The 20,464-nt window shown below is 43.9% G+C and overlaps 1 protein-coding gene across 2 annotated transcripts in view; it reads right to left on the reverse strand.

The window, feature by feature from the left end:
• Positions 1–4,931: 4,931 nt before the first annotated feature.
• The window catches only part of Tmem178b (transmembrane protein 178B), a 349,770-nt gene continuing 334,237 nt past the window's right edge, over positions 4,932–20,464 (reverse strand). For both annotated transcript variants that reach the window (XM_048786815.1, XM_048786816.1), the window contains exon 4: positions 4,932–14,515. In XM_048786815.1, the coding sequence (XP_048642772.1) occupies positions 14,265–14,515 (251 nt within the window). In that variant the 3' untranslated portion in view covers positions 4,932–14,264. The remainder of the gene's footprint in view (positions 14,516–20,464) is intronic.

A 20,464-nucleotide genomic window follows, 5' to 3' on the forward strand; every position in this document is an offset into this window, starting at 1 on the left:
AATTCACATATGTTAATAAAAAAATAAAAGATAAAAAAATTATAGCTGCTCTGATGTGGCTTTGACACCTTGGACTGTGACTTATTTTTTTCATTGTACTTTGAAATCTTACTGTGATTTTGATCCTAGATAAAAGATATTAGCATAAATGTTGAAACAAGCTTTCAAACCACATACTTAGGCAAATGAATGCTTCACACCAGTGCATACAAATCACCTTGGGGTCATGTTGAAACACAGGTTCTGATTCAGTGGATCTAGGGTTGCACCTGAGATTCTGCATTTCTAGCTAGATCCCCAGTCATGCTAGTAGAGTTGGCCAAGAAGCACCCTTGGCGTAGCAAGATTCGAAAGCACTTCTCTTACTCTTAGAAAGGAAGAACTCTGCAAAGGGGAAGAGCATGTTCATATTTTCTCCTGAAATAAAAATATTTGAAAGCATGATTTTATTGCTCGGAGCTGTATGCCTGTGTAGGATAGTAATAATAAATAAATGATGGTTGAATACAATAAGTTTTTTTTGCATTTAAATTAGCCACATATCCACTGTTCTTCAGCGTTTGATGTGGTCAGTGAGTGGAGCACCTTTGGGATGCTGAACAGTGTGCACATTTCAGTTCAAAAACTCTTCTTAAGGGAGGAAACGGAAGACCTGCTTCATAAAGAAAAAGGACAAACATCATAGCAGCCGTGAAGAGAGGCTAATGGGTTAAAAAAAATCAATAAAAAAAGAAAGAGGCTAATGGGTACTGATAACAATTTTGAGCCAAGCACGCTCTCATATTTATTTATTTATTTTTTGCTCTCATATTTATTAACTCTTTTGTTTTCTAAAGTAGTTTGGGAGGTAGGTGTTGGAATAATCACTTTCCAAGCACACAGGTTGAGAAGGCCAAGTAACACAACTTGTATGTAGAAGGATTAAAATCCTGATCTGCTTAAGTCTCAAGCACCTGTGTTCTTTCTGTCTCTGGGTTCTACCCCAGCTGCCTGTGTAGGGCAATGGAGATGCTTGAGAAGTAAAAGATAGAAAGGAGACCATCTGACAAAGAATTTCAAGCCATTGACCTGTGAAGGCCATGGCCAGGCTTGTCTGTAGAGCATCAAGGGAAAGAAGAAGGAATTTAGAATATCTGGGGAGGAGTTCTAGTGGGGACAGGAAGTGGGTTTTGTTTATTCCAACTCATCTTGCAGATTAGTGTGCAATAAGGGGTTGGCTCAGCAGGCCTCGGTTGACCAAAACCTGTATATTCCAAGGAAAGATCTGGCCCTTGGCTGACTCCGGGGAGACATCCTTTATGCCCTGGAAATACCTGCCTTGTGAGAAAAGTCTTTGTTTATCTGGTCACCTTGAGTCAGTCCCACTAGATAGTCTAGTTTTCGTTTAGATCTAGAATGTCCCACAAAATCTCCTGAATTGAAGGCTTGGACCTTCATGCAGTGAGCCTCAGAGGTCAGTTTTGGGGCAGTGATTGGATCATGAGGACTGTAACCTCACCAGTGGATTGATCCATTGATAATTCATAAGTTAATGGTATTATTGGGAGATGGTAGAAATCATAGACGGTGGGCCTATTTGGAAGAGATAAGTCATTAATGGTGTGCCCTGGAAGGGTCTAGCTTGTCCCCAGTCCCTTCCTTTCTCTTTCTCTTTCCTTCTAGGCTGAACTGAGCAGCCTTCCTTCACCATGGTCTTCCTCCATGGTGCTCTGCCTCACCTCAAGCCCAAAGCAGCGGAGTCAGCCGACCATGGGATAAAACCTCTGAAAACTGTGAGCCAAAATAAATCATTCCTCTTTTAAGTTGTTTATGTCACGTGTTTTAGTCACAGCAATGGAAAGCTACGACAGTTTGTATCAACAGTATGATTGATGGTGGAGTCTTGGCTGTGGCGTATCAATTTGACCCCTGGCAGGTCTAAAGACTAAATAACGGTCAGCCACATGGGCACTCCATGTCTACATGACAGAGCACCCAAGATTCCCCGGACACCAAGACTGAGGGGAACTTTGTTTTAACTTTGTTAAACCTTTTATGTGTTGTCAGAGAGTGTGGGAGGCCATCCTCACACTGATTTGAGTTACCTCCCTGGCTGGGTGAGAGTGCTTAGACACAGCTGTGTTAGAGCCTTTCCCACCCTTTCCCAGGTCCGAGAGTTTGTCCATGTGGAGGCGTGCCTGGCCACTGCCCCAAAGACCCAATCGTCGCCTCTGACCTTGGGATGCTGCCCCCCTTTAACTTTCATTGGATGGGACTTTCCTTGGAATTTTTTGTTCCCCAATAAAAGCCCACTCCCTGGCATGTTCTCGCTCTCGCTAGTCTGTTCTGTAAACCTCACCACCGCATTAGATGGCTGGAGGCGGGAGCTAGGAGAAGCCATCTTGGAGCTGATATTAAAGGTAATGAGAGTCTGTCTCTTCAATTTAAAACTCCCTAGCAATTACTTATGAATCGAACCTTCTTTCAAGAAGCCAGCGCTGGTTGCGTGGCACAAGAGAGCCTCGCTGGAGAATTAAAGGCTGTCCAGTGGAGGTAACACCTGGAAGTTTTGCATCTGGTCTCTCCTGAACTCTGTCCTATGAACATTTTACCCGTGCTAATTTTAATCAGGATCCTTTCAGTGCAATAAACCATAACCCTGAGCATAACAGTTTTTCTGAATTTGTCAAGTTTTTCAAGCAAATCATTGAATCTGAAAGTGATCTTGAGGATCACCAATCACCAATCATTAAGGACCAACTAGAGGGAATGGAAACTAGTTTGCAGACTGGTTTGGTTCAGATCAGTAGGAACTTATTGAGCACTTACTACAAACCAGGCATTACTAGTTATCAGGATACAAAGATGAAGTCAGAATCCCCACTCTTCAAGACAATTTTGTTCCCAAGGAGATACCAAGGAGAACACTAATTTTTAAGCAAGTGATAAATACACAATACATGGCATGGTAGCATGGGACTAGAGGAAGGTCACTTAACCTGAGGCTGAGGAAGGAAGGCTTCCTGGGGTACCTCTCCAAGGACCACCCTGAGCATTCTGGGGGCTTGGTTACAGATCTTGGAGCTGTCTTTCTGCAATTTAATAGTTCACCGTCGGGATATTTGTGTCTGGAGGCACTGGGGTTAAAGTGAAGCCATCTCTAGTTGTATTTTTCACAAACCTAGTTCTCTGCTAAACTCAGCAGATTGCATAATTCATCAGATACCAAAATCAAAGTGGTCTTTCATTGGAAAAAGAACACAAAGAACAGACTCTCTGTGTGGCTTATCCCAGGCTACCTACTAGAATTGGGGGTATTCTGCCTCAGATAACTGCTGGTGTCTCCAAGCACCCCTGAGGTCAGAATGCTGCCACATTAAAGTCATAGGGCCTGGTAGGGCATTCTCCCCAGTCTTATTCACCCCTGTCAGTAGGGAAGAGGTTCTTAAATTCCACCTGTTTTCCTGGAAGGCACAGGGCTGGAAGGTCTTGCTCATTTAAGATCAGGGGTGTTTCATTCTTTCTCACTTCTCAGGGACATTGCTATAAAGGGGGTATATGGGAACAGGATTCTTGGTCTCCCATTTCTTCATGTTCTTCTTTTATAAGTTCCTCACATCTATTCTATAAGGTGCTAGCCTCTACCCTATACTTATTTTTGAAATGCTTTACTCTTCATTTCCATTATTTCCAAGATGCCTCCTCTCCATGCTTATATCAGTGTGATGTGTCAGGCTAGATCCACACAGGCAATCCTCCTGTATAATGCCCAACAGTGTGGGGATCTTTCCACCGAGGCTACTCCCCATGGCTCAGATCATGACGATTGTGAGTTGTGTCCTGTCCTCTTGACCACTCTTCAGACAAACCACAGAAGTGCAATGATGTACCTCTCATTCAGGAACCTCCCTCTCCCTCCAGTTCTCCACCTCTAAGGGACATCTTTCCTTCTTTGGCTGTCTAGCATCTCTTTGGAGTTCTTTTGCCTACTCTATGAATATTGATGAGAGTCAAAACTCACCACCAAAGAGAAGCTTATAAGTCTCTACACCTATTTCCTTGGCCCCCTTCAATGGTGCACCCACCTGGGATTCTGACGTGAGAGCTGTACCTGAAAAACAAACAAACAAAACGGGAACATGGATTCATCCTGGTGGACTGTAAGATGTAGGCAGAGGCAGCCACACGCATCTCCAGGGCAGGAGCAGAAGCCGGGCAGGTTATACTGAGTCCGATAGCAGCATCCTCAGGATCCCGTCTGCATCAGAATGTGATTCTGGCCACCTGTTACCTCCTAACTGTGTGACAGGTTTCCAGCTATCCAGGTCTGGTCAGGAAATTACCTTTCCATTTCTATCAGGCAGAACCAGTTTCTTTCACTTAAACCTAGAGATAGTGATTGAGAAATAAGACCATTTAAAAAGCGCTTACCTCCTGTCATCTTCCCTTCCCGGGCTTCCGGCTTTCCTAACTAGACGTGAGCCAGAAACTTTTTAAAAGGCAGATGGGTAGAGAGAACGAACTCTAAATTGAGAACAAAGATGCTAAAGATGAGAATTTCTCTCTTCACCGCTAACCAGGAAATAATACAACAAGAGGCTCGAATGTAACTAGTAATTCCAGCTTCTCATAAAACTTTTTAAAATTTATCAATGTCAGTAATAAGGAGAAAAATAAAAAGTTTCCCTCTTTTTGCCTTCTGAATCTCTCTCCATTTTTTTTTCTCCATCTCTTACCCAATCCTCAAAGCATGTACCTTGGGTCTACCCAGGATTGGAATGTGTACTGTCAATTTCCTTTTGGATTACAGCTTTCAGTTGGCTATCTATGTAAGACTTTTACTATCTATTTCTATACAAAACCAGTGAGAACAATATTATTCTTTATCAAATACTTCAGCCTCTGCCCTCCCCATCCCACCCCATCCCACAAGCAGAGAGCAGACACAATCGTTTAAAACACACAACATGATCTTCTTTATTTAATTGTTTAATCAGTTTACATTCCACAACTGACAGATTATTTATTTTATTTTTTTCCATGAACAAGTCATTTAATTAATTACCAGACACTTTTTTTCTTCAATCGATGGAAATACAATATTTCTGCCAATTTGAAAAAGAAAATTGCAAGATGCAGTCAGTTTCAGTGAAGTCCCCAAATGCTCTCTGCTTCCTCAGTCCTTTCAAAGTCACAGGAACCTGGCAATTTCCCTTTTCATTCCCCCCTCCCACTTCCCTGTTAAATTCCTCTTAGAAATCACAAGAGTTTCAAGATCTGGTTTGGATCACCTTTTCTGTAATTAATTAAGTATGAGAAGGAACAGACAGTACAATAGATCTGATAAGATGTAGCATTCTTGTTAAGATTAAACAATACATTTATTCACATCATATCAGAACAAATTAACATAATATTTAATCTTATTTTAGCACCAATAACCACAGGAATTGCTACCTCCAAGGGGAGAGTTGTTAGAATCCTGCAGTATACACCACTCCTTGTCTAACCAATCAGAAAGCACTATGCAAATTAAAGTAAAGGTAAATAAATTTATATTGACTGAGCAATAATCTGGCGGACCATAAACACTCCAGGTGTTCGAGAGTTTTGTCAGCGATGGTCCCTGTCTAATGACCATATATAAAACATACTCACCAAATCAGCTCATTTTCTCTCGCTGGGTAACACAGGGCTCAGAATGTTATATTTTAAACGAATCAAACCTTGTCATACTGGCCTTTTTGAAATGCTTTGAGAATGCCCAGGGGTTGGTTGCTTGTGTTCTATTCTGTTCTCTGCACTAAGATCTTGCTACTTGTCTTTTTCCTGAACAAAAGAGGTTTCTTCAAACCCAAGGAAGGTGTGTAAGCAGAGAGGAGAGGTAGGCAATGGTGGCCTGAGTCACAGTGCAAGGATAGAACTTGTCACTGCCACCTCCCAGGAGACCCAGCCCACCTGTGGCTGCCACTCAGTGTACCTCCTTTTTAGCATTTGATTTTAAGCTAGAAAATTAAGGAATGGAGAAAACAGCTCCTAATATTGGTGAGATGTTCTTAGCAGGCAACTGCACCAGATGACAGATGGTTGTGAGCTCTTTTTTCTTCACAGAGAGAAGGCCTGTCTACCCCTCCCCACTGAGAGATAAAGGACATCATAAGGCAGTGGCTGATGCTCCTACAGCCTAAAAGATCATGACCTGCGTTGCCCTCTAGGATTTGGGTAGGTCATGAGGGTGGGGTTCCCTTACTAAGTAGGTGAAACAGAACTTCCAGAGGCTAAGACAGCAGCTGGACATTGCTCTGTGCTTTCCACTCTCAGCCAACGCAGCCAGCCTCCTGCCTCTGTCAGCAGTGATACGATCTTGGTAGTTAGTGATACACAGGGAAGAGTGGTCCGCTCAGTCTCTTAAAGAAGACCCTAAATCTGCCCTGGCCTAGACAGCAGTCAGAAGCCACACATGGCAGCTGGAAATGTGACTGATTCAAATTAAAATTGTTTTGTTTTTCAAAGTAAAATAATTCACACTGGCTTAAGAATATTAAAAAAAAACATAAAATATCTCAGTGATTTATGTTGATGCCATGTTGAAATGATATTTTTGATATGTTGGGTTAAAATATAGTATGAAAATTAATTTCACCAGTTTGGTTGGGCTTTTGGAAATGTGGCTCTTAGGATATGTAAAATTGCATATGTGACTCATATATTCTGTTGGACAGCAGGGGTCCAAATCACCTACCAGAAACTGGTCCCAGAGATGATCATCATGGATCATCAGAGGAGGATTTAGACTGAAGCTGCCTGTAACCACGGAGTGGAGGGAGGTGCTGTCATTGACCAAGCATGGTGTGCTTCCCCACTCTAGGAAGCTACTCTTCTCCTCTTGAAGGCAGGCAGCATTTGTGCAATAGGATCATCTATTCCCTGCTCGATCCTGCTTCCTCTTACTGCAGGGTCACTGCCTTGGGGCTCCTTCTCTGTGCTACGCTGAGGGCATTCTGTTGATTCAGCCACATCTCCATCTGAAAGTCCCCTTCATCTAACCTCTACTCTGGATCCACAGTTTTGCACATGGCCACCACCCCACAACCACCACTGCCTTCTCCATTCCCCTCCGTGGCAACCCTGGGCCAGCCAGACCTCCTGCGTCTGACTTGGAGAGCCACACTTGCAGATCGAGTCACAGATTACAAGGCAACTCACATGCCTCATCTCCTCTGATGCTCCTTCTCCTACCCCAGCCCTGGTGCAGCAAAGCTGTCAGTAGAGATAATAAAATGAGATCGTCAAAGTAGGCGGGAAAAGGCATCTGAGAATGAAAAGGTAGATAAAAGGCTTTGGACTCTGAGCACAAACTGGCTGTTGACTTGAGGTGACTTTCTGAGGAATGAAACTGTGGGTCAATAATGGCCGGGAGAAAAACTCCTGATTTACCTCAACATAGTAAGTAAGTAAGCACATACCAGCCAGCGTGGGAACAGAGTCTCTAAAAAAATAGCAGCAGAAAGGACAAGGAGACTCGGCATCCCAGGAGTCCTGAAAGCTCCCCCACTCCCTGTTAGGTTGAGAGGACGTGGAGACATGGTGAGGTAACAAGACTCACCCGAGGCCCCGAGTGAGCTGGTAACAGAGCTGCTGAATAGCCACCTCAGGATCAGGTCTCTGTGTTGACCTTTGCCATGACCTTGGCCTTTATGACTTTGATGATATGCTCTTACTTTGGGGGAGATAAATTCTACTATCAAGGCAAAACCCTTTCGAACAGAACTCTGACTGCCAGAGAAATGACCAGAAAAATCACCTGTGCCACACCATCCCTCCCCTCAAATGCCACCAGAGTCAGGATTCTAGGGCAGTTCCACCTAAGTCCTCAGAAAACTGAGGGCTACAACATCGCGTGTGAGTAGTCGCAAACCCCTCCCCTTTATTTTCAGTTTCCACTTTTATTGTACATTTTTACAGAGAGTCTTGAATAGCAAAACAGTCACACCGGGGGTGGCGATGGGCAAGGGGGATGGGCGATACCGGAGAGGACTCTGTAAACGGCATCATCACACTCACGACACAGACACACCGGTACACACAGACGAGGAAGGGTCCGAGGGCCACCCAGAAAGGAAAGGAATGGAATGCTTGGGGTCCAGGAGAGAGAGAGGGACACAGAGTTCCTTAGGAAGCGACACCAGTCCTTGGGAATGAAGAGGAGAGGCTGGCGTCTGTCAAAGGGATGCCAGGTTGAGCTGTGGCCGGGCAATCCCAGGTGTGACCCAGATTTCTGTTTCTCAGCACTGAACAAACACCCCTGAGGCTGGGCAGTTTCCCCCATTCCTGGCTGGGCTATATCAATGGCAAATTTTTGAACTTCCCTAAGAGAAGGTCTCAACACAACATTGATCCACTGCAAAGCAGAAAGTGCACAGACCCTTTTGGGAGTACATTCTTTTCTCATTTAGAATCTAGGATTTAGTTTTTCCCAAACAAGATCATACTTAGAACACGTCCCAGTGTGTGTCCCACCCAGAGGACTCCCTGCAAAAACTTGGAGGCTTCCAATGAAGTCATGGGCTTCTCCAATGGGCAAGAGAAAGCAGGTCCTAGCTCCTTGAAACTTATTCTCATCCTAAACTTAAAAATCATTAAACCTTTCAGAATCTAACTTGTTCCTACCACTTGGGTAGGTACAGCTGGAAATAATGCTAGAATTGGTCAAAACAAACAACTAGGCATTAACCACATGCTTTGATTAAAAGTTAACTGTTTCAGCTCATGGTTTATGTGTTCCATCTTCTCTGGGAATAAGCAAGAGGGACAATAGTGCCCTTTGCAAAACTGGCTTTGGGATGATAGGAAAGAATCTGGGAACATGTGAAGTAAATTCAGGAGCCAATTTCTCTGGAGAGTCTGAATGAAGAAGAGAATCCCATGTGTTTCTGGTGGACAGGTAAAGTCCTATTTAGCAACCAAGATGACCTCTCTCTCTATCCCTTTAACAGCAAGGCACAGAAACTAGATGCAAGAATTCCATTTCAGTGAGGGCTCTGCAGCTGTAGATAACTTGAACCGTGCGTAATTCATACAGCACTTCATGTTTACAAATGTCACCCTTAGTATACCATGAGGTAAAGTGTTATCACCATCCTCACATTGTAGATGAGGAAGTTCAAGTATGGAGAAGACACAGTGCCCAGAGTCAAATCATTTTAGTGCAGAACAGAAATGAAATTTACAGTAGATGCATTATACAAGTGTAGCTTAATTAGTGAGTTACTCTGGCTTCAGTGCTCTTACACCCATGATTAGATTGAGATGGCACCTGGGGGAAAAAACAACAAGTAGGGGAGATGTGTGTGTGTGTGTGTGTGTGTGTGTGTGTATACATATATATACATATATGTATTCATATATATGAGAGAGAGAGAGAGAGAAGTAAATCCCCAAACAGGAAACTTTTAGTCCTGTTCCACCTTCTAGTATTGAGCTTTCATAGGCCTCTTTGTTCTGGGGGCTCAGAACCTGTGCTCCTAATGCCAAGAACAGAGAGTCAATGTGATGCAGAACAGTGTGGTTCTGTAGCCATAAAATGTCCTCATAGTCCCATCTGCCAATCCCGAGAAAACCATGCATTAGAGAGGTTTGGGGCCACGGGGTACACCATAGATGACAGTGTGATGGAATTATGGACAAAATTGTAGCATTTTTGTTTTTCACTTTTATAAGTAAAAAACATGTCTACAATGAGCATGTATTACTCAGGATAAAAAGCTCAATAGCTGATATTAACATATTCTAAGAACCAGAAATCAAGTTTAAGAAACATTTTACACCACGGCAGAATCAATGGAAAGATGCCAATTACAATCCCAGAAGTCAGTGGCTCTGAGAGGTATTAGAATCACTTGTGTTCATCAACTCTGTGGTGGGCTTGCTTAAAAATCTGTCCCCTTTCTCTGCCATACCAACTGGAAGACAGCACCAAAGCCAGTCCAGCTGGTACACACCAATGGTTTCTATACGTGCTGAAATCACCTCTCACTCTGACTCATCACGTTTACCAGGACAGCACTGGATGTGTTCACGGGGATGTTTAGTCCCAGGAGCAGACAGAACACTTTCAGAAAAGCAGCTTCACTGGAACTGAAAGAAACAACCGACTGTCACATAAACCACACCAAAGAATGACTAGGGTGTGTATTTCTCCCCACTTCTTCCCTTGGATACTTGCAAATCAGTTCATGAACACTCTCAGCATAAGCTAGGTGAATATGTTCCTTTCTAAATGCCTCTAAATGATCTATTTGATTTTTTGAAGTCTGACATTGGCTCAGGTAGACATCTTGGGAATCCTAAACTGCACATTCTTCCACTAAATCAGGACAACCCCACATGATGCTTTCATGCCAGGCCTTTTACCGTAAGTATGGACCAATACTGAGAGACAGTCTCCAGGTACCCTCTCCCCTTGGAAGGAAAGGAAGCACTGCTGGGTGGAAATGCCCAGTGGGAGAATAGACCAACATGGCGCCAGGACCAAGAGTGCTACACAGGGATGTGAGGTCAAGGAAGGCTGGTCTTGATTTGGTGGAGCTGTCCAGTCTTTGTGACTTCATAGTCCCTAGAGGTCAAAGGGTAGAGTTGCTGAAACGCTAGGACTTGTGGGAAGGTTGAAACTGGAATGGGTGCAGTCTTTCATTTTTTAAAATTTTGATGCCGGTGAGCTACAGACTTCCTTATGAAACCTAAAGCCACAACAAATAAAGATGGGGGCTACTTGGAGTCTATCTCTACCCTTTCTAGATATGAAGTACTTAACTATTTTAGCTGACTAAGGTAGGTTCAGAGGCAAGTAAAAGAGGGTAGGAAGAGAAGAAACAGAAAAAGAAACCATAACTCACAAAATGAGGGGAGAGAAAAATGGGATCTCTCTCTAGGCAAACATGCCACTTTTCTGAATCCCTAATCTTGGAGGGGAGAAAAAAAAAAGTTGAAATGAGCCCTGTGCTCAAGGTTGGCTGGCTTGGAGCTCACAGCGTAAGCTTGATAACATACTTGCATGCACACACCATAAGGAATTTGAACTTGATCTGGATGGGAACTGGGGGTCTTATAGAGGCCACTGACCCTAAGCCCCTCTTTAGGTTTGATTCTAGTTCAATTTGGAGTTAGCAGCGTCTGGCTTTGAAAGCCTCACAGGTCAGGTCTCTTTTTTGCTTCTTCCTTAGCTACCTTACAGTCAGGAGGCTTCAGGAACTGGTCGGAGGGGTGTGGTTTAAATCTATGGTCAAGCCCCTTTGCTGAGAGAATCAAAGTCACCTGGGCTCTTTTCCTATTGGCTAGGACTTGCCTCCTAGACAGGGGCTTCCATTTTGACCATGTGCCTGGCCATGTTACTGTTCCCAAGCAGGACAGACCCCAGAGTGCTTGTATCTGTACTTTTCTGACCCCAATATCAGAGAGCTAAAAGGCCCTTCTCTGCAGATGTGGAGATGACACAGATGCTCTACTTCCCCAGAGTCCTTCTGACATCTCAGGGATGCTCAAATTTCAAAGGGATGCAGTAAATTTCATTAAAGTTTCAACACAAAGATAAGTACTGGATTGGGCAGATGATATACTTGTAGCAAGTATGTATAGAAAAAGAGGGTATAAATAATGATAGTTCTATGCGCTAGTGTCTTCAAAAATGGTTACTAAAGAAGTTTAAACAGTTGATAGAAATTTGTCCCATTTAGAATTGTTTCCCCCACTTTTCTGCAACTGGAAAGAAGCTGGAATTTGCATCTAGTCACAGATAAACCTCTGCCCTAAATGGATGCTCACAGATACTTGCTCTCCCTGTCTAATTCAAAGTGCTTGGTAAAAAGTCACAAGGCCTCTCAATCTGAGATACTATTTTTCACTCTTCCCGTCTCCCAAGTACGCCATTTCCCTAAAGGGAGAGATCAAACTTTCAAAGAAAAATGAAAATAAAATTCCCAATTAAAAAACTAGGGTTTCCTGAAAATTACTTCCCTTCTCATAAGGTCTTAAAAACAATCCTTGGAACCTCCATCAGAAGCCAAGAGCACTTCTTTCTACCCAGCTCTCCTCCATCGCCCGGTACACCCATAGCAAGGGCACTCACACACTAGACCTTTTGCAGAAGCTGACTGGGCTCCCTGGAGAGGGAGTCTTGAGTAGGGCATCCACACTTGCGTGCAGGTGTGTACTAACACAGACAAGCAAAATGCACCAGAGATACACACAGCATCTACACTCAAGCCCATTCACGCGCATCAGATGTCATAGCCAGATATGGATTACACACACACCGTCAAGAAGAGCAAATGACAGGCTGGACTTACACGGATGCAAGGTGCCAGGGCCAGTGGTCAGTAGATAAGAAGAGGGGAGAGCTGGTTGGAAGACAGGTGAAGAAACAGCAATGAGGAAGGCAGGCTGCTGAGTGTTGGCAAAGTTCCCAAAGCATATGAGCTATTAAACAGCTAGATTCTCTGCTGCAAGGTTAACTGTGGCTATGTCAGCTCAGGGATTCTCTCCCTGCCTCCCCTGGGGCTGCTGGGCACCAGCAGGGCCCCTGAGGTGACTGAGCTACTCTAGCCCTACAGCATCCACAACTCTGATTTCTCTCCACTCACCGGCACCTGCCGCGCCATTTTGCTCAAGTGGGCCTGAGACACTGGGGTGGATTTATTTCACCTCTGTTTGGGTGCTAGCTACTAAGACAACTATTTTGGGATTCATGGCCTTGAATATCAAGAGGAAAGAGAAGAAGATGGAAAGTCAAGAGTTCTCCATTAATTTACACAATATCATACAAATTTGAGCCCATGGGTAATGGAGGTGTTCTCTCTGCATGTGACTCGTTTTCCTTCATCTGTACAGACGTTACCCCTAGGAAAGGGGTAGATGTCCAGTGACAAAGGACAGCCCCCTATGATGGGGAGTGAAGGTCTTGTTTGGTATACGTACTTGTACAACAGCAACCAGAGGCGACATTCCTTCTCCCTCCTGAACTGTGTGTTCCCCCCTCTTCTCTCATGGCTTTTGTGCCCAGCTGTGTCTTGAACTTCCAAAATTAGAGGACTAAATCCTGTGGCGATCCAGAACTGTAATGTGCAGAGCCACAGGGTCCTCTGGCCCAGTGGTTTTGTTCTCGGTTCTGCTCTCTGGGAATTTCTGTTGTACCAAAAATAATAGAAAAAATGCAACACAGATAATAAAACCTCCCACTCAGGCAGCATCCACCACATGTGCGTTCTCTCTCTCTCTCTCTTTCTCTCTCTCTGTCTCTCTCTGTTTTTCTTCAGGCATCTGCAGCTGCAGCACCAAGTACTGGCATCCATAGAGGCCTGCCTCTCCTACTTTCTAGGAATCTGGGCTTCCATCTCAGCCATGAAACCACCATAGTGTTAGAGAGACAATGGTCAAAATGCAATATTTCCATTTAAAAGGCGGAAAAGAAATAAAGGAAACCACCCAATGTTCACACACACACATACACACACACACACTCACACCTCATCACACCACTACTCCAAGGCTCTGATCTGCCCAGGGAGTGCAGGTGGGGAGGATGGGGTGGCCTCTTGTTAACTGGGCGTAAGGCAGCTGGAAGGTAAGACTGGGCTTTCTGAGCATCCACTGAAGTGTCCTTTTATTGGTGTGGATCTTGCCTCTCAGCATGTTCTCTCCCCTTCCCACCTCTAAAATTTTGTCCGAAAGTTTGGCCACAGAGAGAAAACTTCCTTCTTGGTTTGTTTTCTCGTCTACTCCTTGTGTGTTGCTGGTGGGCCAGGAAGGAGCTCAGACAGGAAGAGCAGGAGAAGTGGTACTGAAAATGGCCTTGAAGATGTGGTTCCGCTCTATGAACTAGGGGGCCGCGCTTCCCTGGGATATGACCGCGGGGTGGTGTCCTCTCCTGCTGGCCCAGTGCGTGGCACTTCCTTCTCACATCTGGGTTGCTCCAGACCACTGCCACTGTCCCTTCCAGCTCCCCACCACGTGCTCATGAGTGACGGGGATCAAGATGCTATTGCAGGTGGTGATGTTTGCTTTGTCTTCAAGAAACTGTGAAGCCAAAAGTCAAGAATTGATGGAAGAGCCACAGGATGGGAACACTTTCCCCATCTTGGTGATGAGGCAACACAAAGTCCGGCGAGATGCAGGTGCCTGAACCAACTCAACTCTACCTTGGCACTGGCATCATCTTGATTTAGTTTTGTTTTATATATGTATATTATATATATATTTATATATATATATATATGTATGGGTTTGTTTTTTTAGCACACTGTCCCATTCTCGGGTCTGGATTTAGGGCAGTTGGTCCTCGGGACAGGTTGGACAGAAGGGGCCAAGGTACAGAAGAATCCCGAGATTAGCGTGAGGCCCAGGCCCCCCCACGCACAGAACATGGACCATCCATAGCCATGGCTGATGTCATCGGGGAGTCCATACAGGTAGCGTGGGTAGCGTGACAGCTCAAAGTTGATCCCAGCCACACAGGTGCACAGTGAAATGATGCAGAAGGTTCCTGGAGAACAAGGGGAAAAGTTGGGGTGGGGAAACAGAGAAGGAAAGGGAAGGGGAGAGGGAGGGAGAGAAAAATTAGGGTTATTACATTTTCAAGTTTCTTGAGGAAGAAAAATGAGAAGATCCAGGTTAGAGCAGATGATCACAGAGGTCACCATCTGGAATATTCACAGGGAAGACAGTATTAAGGGATCATCACTTCCTTACTCTAAAAAGTTCCCAGTCTTGGACAAACTCAGGAAGTCTCTTCTTCTGGAAAACACCCAAAATAACTATCTCGTTAGGAGTTTTGTGGAGGGGGAAGTGAGGCAGGACAGCATTCAGTTCATTTTTCTAAAGCATGTTAAATTCTTTTTCTTTCGTTTTTTAAATAAATATATTTTAGTTGTAGTTGACACAATACTTTTATTTATTTATTTTTATGTGGTGCTAAGTATCAAACCCAGGGCCTCGCAGGTGCTAGGCAAGTGCTCTACCACTGAGCCACAACCCCAGCCCTTCATTTTCTTTCTTTGAAAAGAGAAAGCTTCCCTCTTTGTACTTATTTAAAGTTCTTTCTGATACATAACATCTTATGCAGTATTATTTCTCCAATCTATTCACTAACAACTCTTTGGCCAGAAGGAGAAAACTTCTTTCCCAGTTTGTTTTCTCAGATTGCTAACTCCTGGAAGTCATTTTTCATTTCCAATAAGACAACATTTCCTAAAGCATTCTCCATGGAACACCAGCCCTCTGAGACCCTCCTTTGCAGTGTGGGGTGGGAGGGGCTGAGTCAAAACAGTGGGAGCCTGAATATGCTTTTTCATTCAGGAAGACTCACAATCCATGTTGGCACAAGTTCACTCAAATCACCTAGTTCTAAGAGCTTTTTCACAAGCTTGTTTGGTACTGGGACCTCCTCTTAATGTTATTCATAATGACCATCAATCAGAAGACTGCTATAAGAGGTAGAATACGATAAAATGTTTTAGAATCAAATCCATTTTCAACCAGTATAAATATTTGGTATATCTATGATGAATTCAAGAACTTGTTCTCTTATGTTTTTTTTAACCCCCAGTGACCTGCAGAAGTATGTACAGTTTGGGAGGGCTGGACCGGGTCAATGAAAGGAGGAAAGAGAGGCGTATTTTTTAAGGGGAGGGAACAAAAGTGGTGCATTATGTTTGACATTGACTACACAAACTCCTTCCTGCTTCCAAACAGTCAAGTTTCTTGAAGGTCCAGCCTATGTCTTCCAGAAGATACCTGAAGGACAAAGGGGAAGAGTGGAGTAAGATAACGAGTTTGTGATCATTTAAGTGGCCACAGCAGCTGCAGTGATACCCAGACACAGAGTAAGGGCGTGTGCTGGGAATTATGCTAAGTGCTCAGCAGGTATTGAAACTTTAATTCTTAAAACAACTCTATGTAATGGGTCATATTATTATCCCATTTTACTGATGAGGGTATCAAGGCCCAGAGAGGTGAAGTCAGCCAGACCACGGCAGCCAGACCACGGCTTGGGGTCTTCTCCATTTTCTATTTAAGACTGGCCATCAGGCAAGGTGGTCCCTTCATAGAAACACCCTCCCCACGTATGATGGTCCACTTAGGCTCCAGCTCAATGTGGACTGGTGGGCTGTAGTTCTGGAGGGCTAAAGCAGATGGCTGGGTCCCATCCCATAGTCTCAGGTTCACAGGTCTTTGTGCTCTTAACAAGTTGTTGGAGGATGCTGATGCTGAGGGTCAGGTGGCCATACTTCAGAACCATTGGGTTAGGAAAAAGGTTTTATTGAAGAAAGAGGAAATGTAATAGGTCAAAGTTCAGAACACAGAAGCAGAAATAAAAATAGGCAATGAAGGTAAAATTTTACCCATAATCCAAGAATTGAAAGTTCAAAGTATAATGATAGCTTATGATCTATCAAATCAGTAAAGTTTTAGTTTGATTTTTGTTTTTGCCCTGTTTTCTAAAAAACAGTAGTAAGGGTACAAAAAAGTGGACCCTCCCATAGACTCTAGGGGGACTGTAAATTTGTGTATACAATAGTTATACCTTTGACTTAGTGATTTCATTTTAGGTTAAGAAAATAATCCTACCTGGGAACAAAGATCAGGAACAAAAATAGTTTATGTGGTGGAGCATGTAGGGAGGAGGGACTGACAGGAGCCCTGATACTGGGATGAGCACTATTTCCTGAGCTAAGAGGTTTGAGCTTCACGTGGAGTCAGTCCTTGGAGGGGTCAAGGCATTTTGATGACTCCAATGTGCATTTTCAGAGACGACTAAGCCAGAAGCGCAGAGAACAATCCAGAGGTAGGGAGACCAGCTAGGAGGCCACTGTGGGCATGAGAAGAGAGGAGGATCTGGAAAGACTGGACCAGAGTCTGGAGATCCTAATGGCTTAGTGAATAATTGCTTCAAGAATGATTAGTTGTAGAGACAACGGGAAGTGATGTGCCAGGACACAAGTGCAGTATGTATATGTGTCACGAATGTCTGTGTGCATAAGTATGTGCTTATGTGTGTTCATGTGTATATTTGTGTGTGCATGTGCATGCATTACATGTGTGTACATGCTTGGGGGGGCAGCAAAGTATACACACAGCCATTACTTGTGAGAATAGTAAGGATGGTCCCAAATCTGTGGGAGTCGCAAAGCAAATCATTCCCTTGTGTTGCGACTAGTTCTCAGAGTGAATTCTTTGATGGTTCCCAAGGTGGACTAAGTCTCAGCTCAGACTTCCTAAATCCAAATCTCTTGGGGGATAATATGGGCATCATTAGTTTTTAAAAGTTTCACAGATGGTCTATGGCCATACCACCCTGAACGCGCCCGATCTCGTCTGAAAGTTTCTCAGATGACTTCTGAGGATCAGCCTTTCGGAACCCTCATGTTGGAGCAGAGGTGCTTTGTACTACCTGGAGACACAGCTCGAGGTAGGAGAGGGCACACGACAGTCCATGGGGTACAGCCAAGGGGAAAGCAATTGCCTGGGTGTGGCAGAGCAAAAGAAAACTGTGTCTTGACATGATTTTCAAATATTCCAAATTCTAACAAACAAAACTGGCCTGTTTGTGTCTCAGATAGTGCGGCTATGTTTCTGACTGCTAGCCTGAGAACCTATCATTGAATGTTCAAGTATAAAATTTGCTAACACATAGATTTAAGACAGAATGCATGTGTGTATGTGCTTGCACACACGTACATACATACGCAGTCACCTGCCCAGTGGGGTGAGTTCAAATTTGAGCTGTCCATGGGATGTTCAAGGTACTGAGAAACACGGATCTGGAGCAGTATAGAAAGTTCTGCCTGGAGATGTGGACCGAGTCAGCCTCTTATAACTTGAAGCTCTGGAGGTGATGAGGTCCTGCGGAGACTTTACATAAGCCATATTTACAAAGGACACTTTGGAAAATGGGAACATTTCTTCTCATAGCAGCTGTACTGTCCTCTTCATGAAGTCCAAGGATTTGTTTTGGGGGAGAAGGTCCATCTCAATGGAGTGTCGGCCTTCCCAGGCTGCCTGTGGCTGCAAGAGCTTGATATACACAATTTTCATAGCGTATTCCACCAGCAGAATGGACAAGACACAAAGAATGTGGTTGATAAATTGTGAGTGGAGAGAAGGACCATGTGGACCCAATTTCCAATGGGAAATGACTTCTAGAGAACATACATCTTCTTACGTTATGCTAATGGAGTTAGTTGGGGCATTTTCCTGCCTTCACTTCCTATAAGTTGTACTGTGCCTTTGGAACTTTTCAAAATTCTTCTTTTCAATATTCCTAAAGATAGAAAAACTTCCATGGCTCTCACTCAAGATGGTCCTCTAAGTTGGTAGGTCTGTGAGAAATGTTTGAGGATAATGTGTAGACCCGTTTCTGGATTTGTCTAAAATCCCTCTTAATAAAATGCCCAATTAAAAAAAAAAAAGATGGCCCTTTAAGCCACTTATCTGCACAACTTGCCAGGAAGTTTCCCTGCACAAGAAGAGAAGAGTTGGAACAAGTTTTGTTTCCACATATGCTACTCTTTCTGTTATGAACAAGGATTTATATTTTTATATACTTCTCTACTAATAAATTCAAACTGAAAAATGTGTTTTAATTGTTAGAAATGGCTAGAATTGGGCATGTACTAGATCCTCAATAAATGAATCAAATGAATAATGAGTTGCCCTTGTTCCTCAGCATTGGATTCTGATAGTTTAAATCACAAGGTGCTTCAACAGATATCAATTGAGTCCTGGGGAGTGGGGGAGGGGAAGACAGAGAAGCAAGGACCCTGCCTGAATGATCTCCATCTAAGGCAATGGGCACAACTCTGCCAGTAAATTGGTGGCTAATCGGGGAGTGTGGGGTGCATAATTCCCCCCAGCAACTTGCTGGGGTTAGGTGGGGACCTTTGGGAAATTAAACAAAGATGTTAAATGGCTCTGATGGAAAAGATGTCTCCACGAAAGGGCAGCAAAAGGCATCATAGCATGGAAGTTGCAACCCAAAGTCCCATGGGTGGTGGCACAGGGCTGGGGATTGCTGAGGAAACATAGGGGAGATTCTGCTCAGAAAAGTTCAGGTCCAGCCCACTCTATGGGAAGCAGGAAGTAGCAGACATGGCCTCTGAGGCTAGGTCTTTATGCTTGGTCATTTAATTTCTCATGAGTACTTAGCAATAGATAAGTGAGGATACAGGAAAGGCAATAGTAATAACGCATGGTACTATCTTCTTAACAATACCTCCCATGGGTTGGGGTTCAGGCCTAACTCTGATCATACTCCAATTCTAATTGTAGTTCTAGTGCAGCAATTAAGTGACAAGAACTCTGCCCACTTGGAGCAAGGCTGTGGTATGTGCTGCAGACGCTGGCTGTGAATCATGACAACTATGACTCTGGCTAGGGCAATAGTGGTGCTTGTGGTAAGCAATGTCAAGTCTGGGGGTGGGGACAGATTGGCCATGACTGGGTGGAGGGGACAGTTCCTGTGGCAGGGGGCTCCATGGAATTCAGAACAGATAATCAGCAAGTGTTCGTTGAACTTGTATTGTTTTTGCCAAGCACTATGCTGGATACTAGGGAGATAAAAAAAAAGGAGATGATGAGATGATAAAAAAGAGTTGATAAAAAGACATGATCCTCACTTTTAAGAATCTTTAATTAAATTCTAAAGTAATTTTTTTTTTTTTTTTACAAAACAGGCTTATGATCTAGTAGGGATAGGAGTCATGCATACCCGAAAAGTCAAGGTTGAAGTGAAGTTGGTGCCAGGCTGGGGCTGAAAAAACCCTGAGTTAATCATCAGTTCCAGAGAGTACATGACTAAAAGGTCCCCTCCAAGCCTAGCAGTGTCTAGGAAAAGAATGAATAATAAATATCTGGTGGCAAACGGTCAGAATAATTCTGATATGGTAATGCCAGATCAGGGAGGATTTCCCATGGGAAGTGAGTTTGATAGAAGAACAGGATATCTGCAGGCAATAAGCTGAAGGGTCCCTACCTGGTCATTGCCCTAGCTCCATGCCTGGGCTGAGACGGCATGCTGCATGCCCCGACTGCACCTCTCTATTGCAAAATACCCAGTGCCACCACCAGCATCAAGCTTCCCCGTTCCTCACATGAACCACTAGTAACCAATCACTGGTGTCCTGCCTTCTACTCTTGCCCCGTATAGTAGCCAGCAGTATTTTAAATCAGATTATGGTTATGATTCTGTCCTATTGAAAACCCTATAATAACTTGCAATAAATACAATCCAAATTCCTGTATCTTGCCTATATGGCCTTACCTGAGTGGATTTTGCCTACCTCTCTGACCAAATTTCTCACCTTGGCCCGCAACCCCCTACACTCACACTCTAGATACACTAGAAAGCTTTCTGTGTCTCAAACTAGCAAAGTGTGTGTCACCTCTGCCTAGAATGGCTCCTCTTGGATCTCAATTCAAATGAATGTCATCCTCA

Source organism: Marmota marmota, unplaced genomic scaffold (assembly GCF_001458135.2).
Source record: "Marmota marmota marmota unplaced genomic scaffold, marMar, whole genome shotgun sequence".
In the NCBI taxonomy this organism is placed as follows: domain Eukaryota; kingdom Metazoa; phylum Chordata; class Mammalia; order Rodentia; family Sciuridae; genus Marmota; species Marmota marmota.